General features: G+C 38.2%; 1 protein-coding gene across 1 annotated transcript in view; it reads right to left on the reverse strand.

The window, feature by feature from the left end:
• Window positions 1-12,241, reverse strand: part of Smp_181870 (DNA replication licensing factor MCM8, putative) — a gene marked incomplete at both ends in the record, with an annotated part of 32,372 nt that overhangs the window by 10,421 nt on the left and 9,710 nt on the right. The window contains 5 exons of the mRNA XM_018790690.1: window positions 3,569-3,750; window positions 5,766-5,822; window positions 6,150-6,329; window positions 8,998-9,295; window positions 10,114-10,293. Of these exons, the coding sequence (XP_018646085.1) occupies window positions 3,569-3,750; window positions 5,766-5,822; window positions 6,150-6,329; window positions 8,998-9,295; window positions 10,114-10,293 (897 nt within the window). The remainder of the gene's footprint in view (window positions 1-3,568; window positions 3,751-5,765; window positions 5,823-6,149; window positions 6,330-8,997; window positions 9,296-10,113; window positions 10,294-12,241) is intronic.

The raw sequence follows: 12,241 nt of genomic DNA on the forward strand, positions 1-12,241 counted from the left end.
CACAATAGGACGAAACGGCCGTTCAGTGCTTCCAGGTTTTTCATGGTGGTCTAGCTTCAACTGACTCATGGTTTCAACTATGAAAATACTGAAATATCTACAAAACCCCTTCTGATTTTAAGTTCAATATGATCAAATTCTTAATGTTGTATAGTTAAAATATGGATTTCACTTAACTTTGTACATGTTCTGTCGGCAATTCATGTTAATAACAACGTGAATAGAAAAAGTTGAATAAGAGTGTTTTAAATGTCTGTATTTTATACATTCAATTCGACAGACAGAGGTAGAGATGAGAATTGGAGAAGACAGATGTGACTACACCAAATATTACTCATTACAAGAGTGAGACAAGGAGACAGGTATTGGATAAAATGATAAGTGCATAGTTATATATGAAACATTATAAGTTTAGAAGCATATGAATATGAGAGGTATATAGGCTGAAGATCACAATTTCCTATGAACAGAATCAAGTTGTAACGACAATAAAAATAGGACTTGATAGTTAAATGCTGACTAAGTTATTAAAGTCTTCTACAAATACACTAGGACAATAAAGAAAGTGAACTTACTTACTTATGCCTGTTACTGGTAGAGGAGAATAGGTCACCTGCCAACACTATCCATCCAACCCTGTACTTGGCAATCCTTTCCAGTCGCCGTTCATTTTTTTCATATCATATACCAATTCACGACGAAATGTGTTCGTTTTTTTCTTTTTCCCTTCACGATTCCAAGTTGGCGGTTTCCTCGTGATGCAGTTTGATGATTCCCTCAATATATGCCCTCAGTCAGTCAAACACAACTCCTTCTCCTAATTTCCTCTTCAACTGAAAGCTAGTTTATTCTTTTCTACAGTAGACTGTTACTGATGCTATCCAGTTAGCGAACATTGAGTATCTTGTGTAAACAACTGTTTATAAATACTTGCCCTTTTTCGATGATGGTTGTGGTAGTTCTCCAAGTTTCAGTTCCGTACAGTAGAACTGTCTCAATATTCGTACTAAAGATTCTCACTTTGATGTTTGTTGACAGTTGTTTTGAGTTTCATATGTCCTTCAACTGTAGGAATGCTGTTCTTGCTTTGCCCATCCTCACCTTTACGTTTGCATCAGATCTTCATAGTTCAACGATGATACTGTCCAGGTACGTGAGAGTTTCCACCTCTTTCAGAGCTTCTCTATCAAGTGTGATTCGGTTGGTTTCCTCTGTGTTGTATTTGAGGATCTTGCTTTCTCCCTTGTGTATGTTGAGGCCTACTGATGCAGTTGTTGCTGCTACACTGGTTGTCTTCGCCTGCATTTGTTCGTGTGTAAGGGATAGAAGGACCAGGTCATCTTCGAAGTGCAAATCGTCTAGTTGATTACGAGCTGTCCATTGTACCCCATGTTTCCTCTCACACGCTGAGGTCTTCATAATCCAGTCAACCACCAGAAGAAGGAAAAAGGCAGAGAGTAAGCAAGCCTGTCTGACACAGGTCCTCACTTGTAATGCGTCTGTCAGCTGTCCTTTATGCACGACTTTGCAGTGTATTCCGTCGTATGAATTCCAAAGTGTCGAAGAAGTTTCAATAATGGTCTCCTGTCCAGACTGTCAAATGCCTTCTCATAATCAAGGAAGTTGATGTAAAGTGACGAGTTCCATTCAACTGATTGTTCGACGAAATGTGGTGATTGGGTCTGCGCACGACCGATCCAACCTGTTGATCTCGAAGTTGGGTGTCTATTGAGTCTTTCATCCGGTTCAGTAACACTCTGTTGAAAAATTTTCCTGGTACTGATAACAAACTGATGCCTCTGTAATTTTCACATTTGCTCAGATCTCCTTTCATTGGTTTCTTGATAAGGTGTCATTCTTTCCAGTTTGTCAGTACTTATTCCTCCTCTTAAATCTTTTTGAATAGAAGGTGAAGCGTGTTTGCAGTTACTTCAATGTCTGACTTTAGTGCTTCAGCTGGTATATTGTCAGGTCCTATTGCTTTCACACTCTTGATTTGTCTGATGTCTTTCCTGATAAGCTAAACCATTATAAGAAAGCTTTCCCTCAAATTAGCAAAAACTCCATAAATAATGTATATAAATACTTTAACTTTGAAAGGTTTCGATTCACCCTATAAACATTTGACCACAGTTAATAGCATGCATGATATGGTAATCAGATTTGTCTACTGTGATGATCTATTTGAACTACATTGGCTAGAATTGCTGTTTCTCGAAATTCTACCATTTCAATCAGGTTGATTGGAGAGTGGCAAGATCAAAAGTAGTTAATTTAGGTATATTCTGGATAGTAGAGGGATGATACATCGAAAAACAACTCAAAGATAAACATATGTAACCGATCTCGAGTGTCTACTCTTTGAGAACTCAGGTTGACAAAACCACTACCACTATTCCTCACTTTCTTTTTTAAACCCTTTAAGAAGAAATATTCTTACATTGTGTAGGTAACCATAAAGTAACAACCGTTCACACAATCTCAAAAATTTTGCCAATATTATTCTCTCTGTTGTGACTCAAACTTATTTTGTATATGTTACTAATCAATGACCTATCAATGAATTTATTCATAATCGTGTATTCATTGATCTATATATTTATTTATTTATTTGGACATATAAATAATGGTACGAAGGAGCATCGAATACATATGCGCCAGACAAGTCACCAGATTTGTGTGTGCGCTGTGATACTGTCCAGGTGCTCAGACCGAAGCAGATGGATTAATTAGGGGGACACACCCGGCACTTTCGACCTAAAGGTCTGATCCATAAGGCAGTTAAGCAACGTCAGGAAATGCAGTCACGCAGTAGTCTGTGATCAACAATAAGTTGATACCCCATTTGTTTCCTCAGGATCCTGGAGCCCATGTGCACCATTGATTTGGAATAAGGGTTTTTCAACTCCTTGAGGTGGGTCCTCCGTGTCCATTAACCCGGTTAAAGCTCCAGACATTCGCTTTTTGTATTTTCAATTTCGTAAACAACGCCCCCGCTGCGAGACGGAGAGAAGCTAGAAACTCAACAAAACCTTGATATTCTAGAAAGTTGACAATGAAATAGAACAATTCTGTATATAGCAAAACGTATGGTCCTGGGATACATAGCAGAAACAGTAATAACAGTATTAGCGATGATGGAAAAGATTACACACCGAAGGAAATATAGGTTACTAGAGTAGGAAGGTTATGAGGTATTTAGAAACTAAGAACTGAAGGGAAGACAAATGGTGGATGCAGCTTTTTCATTACGAACAATTTTGAGCCATGTCACCCAAAGTCTCTAACCATTGGTTACGGTAATCACGTGGACCCTAACTAATGAGTCTGCCAGGCAACAGTAAAGGTCAGTGAGGAATTATGAGTTAGGAAAAGTTGCCGTGAACTTCTTTACACATCAGAACTATCATTCATTTTTTTTAAAAAGAACCAGGTGATTTGTAAGTTCTATGGTATAATGATATCTCAACTGAAGTTGATTCATAGCAAAAATCATCTGTGAAATATATCTCTTAGAATTTGCTTGTTAGCTCATCGTAGCAAACAACAAATTTTACATTGAACATACCTGATCGGCTAAAACTAATGCACCAGCTTCTAGACCGAATCCCCCACCGCTATTGTTACCTTCACGAATTGTACTAACAGTTAAACCAGCAGCTGTTGCTGTATTTCCACATACATATAAAACTCTTGGAGCTAAACTTGCAGCAGCCCGAAGTAGTTGACTTTTACCCAATCCAGGATCACCTAATGTGTTAGTTGAAAATAAATACATAAATTAGGACTAACCCAAAAGGACTTGCAATGAGAAATAAAATGCAAAACATATAACAATCACTACAAATGGAGGAGGTTCTAGAATATTCTGCAATGTACGATAAGAGGAATGGATTAAAATTAACATTAGAATACTTATTTGCTTTAACTATGATGAAACATGAAGGTTGTGACAACTCGAACTGGTGTACATTATTGTATCATATTGCATAATATCTATTGTAGTGAACGGGAACACAGGCGGGGACAACCATATGTATTTGAACAAAAAACTACAGAACATCTTAGTAAAATCTGAGAACCATACGGTATATAATTCACTTGCAAAATATCAGTCAATTGTCTCAGACTTCACTGTTGCTACATTTTCATATCATTTGCTTTCTGTTCCCGTTCATTCCTCCTTGATCTCCCAAACCTTCTGCTCCCAGACATTCCGTCCCTGAACAATGTTATATACTACTTACGTCGCTATAAGCAGCACACACCACACTGTGATATGGGGGACAAAAATTAGACTTGATAACGAACTTTTAACTTGATAAGCTAGTGAATAACTTATAAAAGCTGAATACTACATCCATATTTGTTGTTTTATATCACAGAGTGACCAGTTAAACAACTACTGAATATCAAGAGGTATTAGCTACCTTGTTCTAATATGAGACTACTCAGTAGTACGGATCTATGACCCCATCATCAGAGATGGAACCCGAGTTTTAATCCACATAACAAGCAGCAAGCCTTCGAACAAGTGAGTTGACATCGAATGGTTCAAATTTCTGACCTTAGCAAGTTAGTTATGTTTTCTAACGACCATTCACTGGAGTTGGCCTGAAAGTCCTTGGCCCGAGTCCTTAGGAGTTCGTGGATTCCCACTGTTGAGAAGTCCTGTATCGGGATGAAACGGTTGTCCAGTGATGTTTGGACGCAAGAAATGATTAAATAATAGATGATGTTTCACAGCTATAAAGGAAGACGTAATAGACTGCTGTGCAATGTACTCACTCTTTGGTTAGTAGACACATTATGCTTACCGCATAGATGACGTACGCTGGTGAAAGGCAGGTTAACCTTTTGAATCCACTTGAATATTTTATCATCCATCAAATCACTCAGGTAGATAATAGTTTCAAGACAAACAAATTGGTCGGTGAACCCAACTGGTTCATTCTCCATGGTCAGATCAGGTGTTAATATAGATTAATCCTTAAGCCGTTGATATTATTTATTTATTTAAACACATAAATATTGGTACAAAAAGCACCAGATATATGTGCGCCACACAAATCTCATTTGATTTGTGTGAGGGCTACGATAGTGCCCAGGTGCCCAAACTGAAGCAGGTGGTTTTCTAAAGGGACCACTCCCGGAGCCTTTGACCTAAAGATCTGATCCACAAGGTAGTGGAGCATCGTAAGGAGGTGCAGTCCCATGGTAGCCGGTGACCAACGATTGTTTCATACGCCATTTGTTCCCTCAGGATACTGGAGCCCCTGTGCACCATTGGTTTGGGATTGTGGTTTTCAAACTCCCCTAGGTAAACTATCCGTGTCCACGAACCCGGTTAAAGAGCCGGACATTCGCTTTTCGTCCTCTCAATTTCGTAAACAACACTCGTTGTGTGAGAAGGCAGTGAGTAGGACTTCCCTGGGAGATGCTATATACGCGTGGCTATGTGAGAGCATTCGGAGAGGGAGAGCTGACTCTTCCCACTTTCGGCCATACCAGGGCATTGGTTCATACTGTAGAGAACAAGAAGACGAGTAGGGACAATCAAATGAAGCCATTGATAGTTGCATTTGCCTTACAATCGGAAATACAATTTCTACGATATGTATATCACTGGTTATGATGTGAAAACAATAAATCAATCACTTGAACAAAGAAATTAAAACTTATTTTTAAATAAATCACTATGAAACGAATTCAATTTAAGTTGGAAAAAACGTTTACGTGAATGAATTAAAAATAACATCACCTACCGACAATGAGTACATGTGAAGCAGAACGACGAACGAAGCTTGATTCATAATTGAATTCTGTATAGTTTGATAATCGTAGATCATTATCAGATTGATTCATACAACTATTCTCTTCATTTTCATCAGATTGACTATCATCAATGGAATCGTTGTCCATGTACTCCTCTTTCTCCTCCTCCTCATCATCATCACCATCACCATCAAAAGTATTATTTTTATCATTTTGAAAGAACCCTAATCGATAAGATGTAGAACCATCAATAGGATCAATAGTCTCATGTGAATTACTCCTTCTTCTCTTTTTTACTTGTCGATGGGTATTGTTATTTTCATAAGTCAGATCTTGATCATGTTGTCGTTTATGTTGTTTTAATCGAATACGACGTTTTACATTCCGATCTGTTGTAGATTGTGTTCCACCAAATAAAGCTAATATTAATCCAGCTTTAATTAGACCACGACCACATATACTAGGACATAATGAACAGACTAATAAACGAAATAAATTTGGTTGTTCACTTATTTCACGTATTGCATATAAATCTTTCATTGAAAATTCATTATCTAAAATGATAAATAATAGTCATAAACGAAATTTCTGGTTAGCTCCTTTTTAGCAAGGTTGTTTTCTACAGAATAAAGTTGCTGACTCCATGTTCAACTCTCCTCCTTTACCCAGGCTTCGGACCGGCAGCTATCCTAGAAGAGCTGCAGGCAGTTGGATACCATCAGCAACAACCTACTGTGGGAGAGAACAAACTAGCTTCCAGTTTAAGAGGAAATTAAGAAAAAACGTTAGAGGTGGATAGGATATACATTGATAAATTCATCAAACTGCATCACGAGACAAGCCCTAACTTGGAATCCTGAAGGGAAGCGGAAAAGTGAAAGACCGAAGAACACATTACGCCGGGAAATAGAAGCAGATATGAAAAGGATGATTAACAACTGGAAAGGAAGGCTCAGGACAGAGTTGGATGGAGAATGCTGGTGAGTGGCCTATGCTCCTCCACGAGGGGTAACATGCGTAAATAAGTAACAACATACGATTGGTATGTTAGTGTTTTTGCTCAGATTAACAACAAAAATTCAGTGTTTTAAACGTACATATAACTTTCCTGTATGTCCAATCATCGGTGTCTCCACAGGATTATTCATATTCAGTGGCAATACAATCAGAGTATATTTGGGTAGCCTAGGAATGTCTGAAGAATGTCATCACAAAGGCTTTCATACCACATATTACACTATATATTGACCATGAGATTGGAGTTTTAGTTTAGAATAAAGGGATAGATGAATAGAACTCGTATCTGTCGGCCCATCACAACGACTTAAATCGGTCTGTAAAAATCAAACAGCCAAGTGGATTGAGGTGTTACCATACATTGTTTAAAATACATAATAAGTAATGATTTCAATTTAGTTTTCTACGAACCAAACCAAGAAATGGCATCAGTTCATGAAAACATTGACTGTTGAACTGAGTCATGTAGGCAGGTATAGACTACTTGGTTAGAGTCGGCATGAGTATCGTAACAAGTGGTTAGAGACTTTGAATGGCGCAGATCTATTCACTCATTTTCTTCCTTTAGTTTCCAAGTTCCTAAATCCCTTATAAACCCTTTGTATTCCAATAATTAGGTGTTTATCCCTCAAATCACATCAAGGATGCTTAATCTTTTCTTTTACCACCAATGTTTATTAATACCTCGATTACTCTGGGATTTATTTTGACACTTTCATTTTGCTGTGCTAACAGATTATAGCAACTTGAAATGGTTTCAGATTCTACGATGCGTACGACTGAATGACTGATACCGGAAAATGGACCCTGGTTATTTTCGCCCAGTGTGAACCTCTCACATGTACTTTTACACATATATGATGATTTATTTATTTATTTATTTGAACACATAAATATTGGTACAAGGGGCCACCAGATACATAGCAGTATTTGTGTTTTCCCTACAAATGGTGGGATTACGATGGTTTCCATCTCCAAGTATAAGTAGAAAAACTATGGATACTAACCAATACTAACCAATCAGTTCATTTTAATTGGTAAATAGAAGCACATGTTTATCTGACAAGAAAAATAAAGTCTGAATGTTAAGAATTACCTTAAGTTAAAAGATTCTGACTACTATATTTCATTTCAGTAGTCAGTAATAAATGACTGAAAGGGTTGATACGAAATCACCAATGATGAACGAATTATTAGGATGGAATAGACTGACGGATTGAAAAAAGTGTTAATATATACGGGTAAGTGGAATGAATAAACATCGTTTGTACAACTGTTACTTCATATCAACCAACTGGCGGCCTGCTTAAGCATCTGGGTTACCTGTTCCTGTCATCTAGATATTTCAACAACTTATTTTATTATCAGAAGGGGTTTTGTGGATATTATAGTAATTTTAATAGTTGAGATCATGAGTTAATTGAAGCTAGACCACTATGGAAAACCTGGAAGCACTGGACGGCCGTTTCTTCCTATTATGCGACTCCTCATTAGTGGGTCCGAATCTCCTAAGGCGGGTACGAGTATACTCCCTGATAATGAGTCCCACAATAAGACGAAACGGCCATCCAGTGTTTCCAGGTTTTCCATGGTGGTCTAGCTTCAATTGATTCATGATCTCAACTATTAAAATTATCTAATTTGTTTGTTTTAATACATCATTATGGCTATTAATCGCACAACCTATTCAGGTGCGTTTCTGAAAAGTGTACAAACTTTCGCTGTAAAGGTTACAAAAGGCCTAATCAGAGATATCGTGGTTGTTGGCAATATACACCGAAAAGGATGTACATTATTCAGATGTCGACTGAATAGACTGCTAACTTCTAACTGGCGATCACTCAATATTTATCGTCAGGATCGACGAAGAAGTAAGAAACGGAAACTTGTTGAAATACTTTGTGCTGAAAATTCTATATTGTACCAAAAATTTAATATTGAATAAAGCTACTAATAATAATAATAATAATAATAATAATGGTAATGATAATAATAATAGGGAAAATAACCTTGAAATGCCCTACTAATGTATAGAAATATACTTACCTAAACTGGATATCACTTTGCTCATATCACCATCACTCTTTATTTGACTATCAGGTTGCTCAGATTCATTCGATGATAAAATCAACAAACGTTGATTCTCATCGCCGGTTAACCTGCCAGAATTACTTCCACCACCTCCTCCACTTAAACAGATCAAACTATTTACATTCATAATTAGACTGTACATTGTTGCACCACGACGACTTGACCAAGATGACGAATAGGCAGAACTGGAAGAGGATGATGATGCTCCTAAACCATCCGAACTAATGAGACCAATTAAACCAGTCAAATGTAATACATCACCTGGAATACATGAATCAATTAAATCCCGTTCTAGTCGACATGCTAAACAACGTGCACTTCGACCAATTGATGTAACACTTGAACTGGATGCATCACGATGATTTCCATCAATTTCATGATTATCCGATGATGCTTCTTGAATTGTAACAATCTTGAATTTAAATAAAACAAGCTGTTTGTATATCATTTGTAGATAAATTATTCATTTATTTGAACACATAAATATTGGTACAAAGGGGCACCAGATACATATGCGCCACACAAATCTCATTTGATTTGTGTGAGGGCTGTGATGCTGCTCGGGTGCCCAAACTGAAGCAGGTGGTTTTCTTAGGGGGCCACACACGGAGCCTCTGACCTAAAGATCTGATTCACAAGATAGTGGAGCATTGTGAGGAGATGCAGTCCCATGGTAGCCGGTAACCAACGATTGATTGATAGGCCATTTGTTCCCTCAGGATACTGGAGCCCATGTGCATCAATGGTTTGGAATCAGGGTTTTCTATCTCCTCTAGGTGGATCCTCCACATCCACCAATCCGGTTAAAGCGCCGGACATTCGCTTTTCGTCTTCTCAATTTTGTAAACAACACCCCCGCCACTGTGAGAAGGCCATGAGTAGGACTTCCCTGGGAGAAGCTATATACGCGTGGCCGTGTGAAAGCATTTCGAGAGGGAGAGTACACTCTCCCCACTCTCGGCCGTACCAGGGCAGATAATAATAGTAATAAATAATAATAAGCGCACACCATACCAATATCAAATGTCGGGTACCTCAGATTACGACAAGAACCATTGGGTCTAGGTTTGTTGATAAAATTCCAACTTCATGATAAGACTCAATAATCATCCAATTAAATCGGTAACGCTTATTTCACTCTTGAAATATCTGAACTTTACCAGTTATGGAATTCTTACTGTAAAACTTCAAAAACTCATCTCAAAGTACGTCATAATATTTGTAACTAACCTGAGTGTCTATAGTTAACGTATCAGGATGATTTAATAATGGTTCAAAACTTCTGGATCGACAATCTTTTGTTGGACATTTACTTGGTGTAGCATAGTTACCATTATCTGGCAGTATTAATACTTGTTTCATTTCACAACGACAACATTCAAACACTAAACGATGACATACTGGTTCAACCTGTATAAATAAATAAATATACATATATTTTACTTATCTTTACAGAAAGAAAACAGGCGTCATCTTAAATTACTGTTTATTTATTTATTCAAACACAGAAATATTGGTACAAGAAAGCACCAGATATATATGCGCCTCACAAATCTCATTTGATTTGTGTGAGGGCTGTGATACTACCCAGGTGCCCAGATTGAAGCAGGTGGTTTTCTTAGGAGGTCACACGGAGCCTCTGACCTAAAGATCTGATTCACAAGACAGTGGAGCATCGTGAGGAGATGCAGTCCCATGGTAGCCGGTGACCAACAGTTGGTTCATACGCCATTTGTTCCCTCAGGATACTGGAGCCCATGTGCACCATTGGTTTGGAATCAAGGTTTTCCAACTCCCCTAGGTGGATCCTCCACATCCACCAATCCGGTTAAAGCGCCGGACATTTGCTTTTCGTCCTCTCAGTTTCGTAAACAACACCCCACCACGAGAATTCAGTGAGTAGGACATCCCTGGCAGAGGTTATATACGCGTGGCCATGTGAGAACATTTGGAGAGGGAGAGCAGACTCTCTCCGTTCTCGGCCGTACCAGGGCATTTGGGGGCTAAATTACTGTACTAATTAAATGTAATCAAATTAAATCATATTTCTGATTACTAAACAGCAGTAGAATCTAGGATGTGTTTCATCCAATTCGGGGCTCGTCAGCTGAACGCACCTGAGTCTCAGTGTAGCTGGTTTTCATGAATAATAATAAAAAGTATACCTGTCGAATAGGCTTTGTATTGTTTGTTACCTAGTAGCTTGATGGATAACTCGCTGATATTTGACACTGTATTTGAGTCTTAATGTGTATATTGACACTGCAGTAAATATACATCTATCTGATGAGTCCCAAGTAGAATGAAACAGGCATTCTGGATCCCACTGTTATTCGCTGTTTAAAAATCTAATCAACTTGTACCTCTACAAGCAATATACCGAGACGGCTACTCAGGAAGCTCCTGTGTCAAAGATGACTGATCGTATTCATTATTAAACATCAATAACATAAAAATGCAGTCCTCTACGAATAGTATTGAACAAGATGAAATTTGAGAATCTTATTGCCTAAAAATGACTAATGTGGTCTACACCAAAAGATTGGTGGCAAACGATTGTCATATTTTCTGATTGCCACTTCTTAAAATTAATCTCAGAAGACAATAGAATATTATGCAACAGTTAACCCTTATAATTTAATAAAGCTATTTGGAAAACTTTCGAAAATTAGTTATATTTACCTATTTAAACAGATAAACATTGGTACGAGGAGGCACAAAATATTTATGCACCACCATTCGTCATCCGATTTGTATGAGGGCTGGAATACTGACCGAGCTCCCAAACGAGAGCAGGTGGTTTTCTTGGAGGGCCACTCCCTGAACCTTTGACCTAGATGTCTGGACTACAAGACAGTGGAACAAATAGGGAGATGCAGTCCCGTGATAGTCAGTGACCGAGAATAGGTTCGTACTCCATTTGTTCCCTCAGGATCCCGAAGTACATATGCACCATTGGTTTAGAATCAGGGTTTTCCAACTCCCCTAGATGGATCCTCAATATCCACCAACCCGGCTAGAGTTCCGGACATTCGCTTTCCGTCTTCTCAATTTCGTAAACAACATCTGTTATAACTTGTGGCCTACCTGGATGCCCTGTTAACGTATAACGTGATAACACCCCCTATTAGAGAGCAGTGAATTATCGATCGGACCAATGAAACACAAAACCCGTACGAGAAGTCTAGAGTACATGGGGTACAATGGACAGCTCGTAATCAACTAGACGATTTGCACTTCGAAGATGACCTGGTCCTTCTATCCCATACACACGAAACTTGGAGAACTGTTACAACCATCATCGAAAAAGTGAAAGTATTTATAAACAGTTGTCTACACAAGATACTCAATGTTCGTT

This window comes from Schistosoma mansoni, assembly GCF_000237925.1.
Source record: "Schistosoma mansoni, WGS project CABG00000000 data, supercontig 0041, strain Puerto Rico, whole genome shotgun sequence".
Taxonomy (NCBI): Eukaryota; Metazoa; Platyhelminthes; class Trematoda; order Strigeidida; family Schistosomatidae; genus Schistosoma; species Schistosoma mansoni.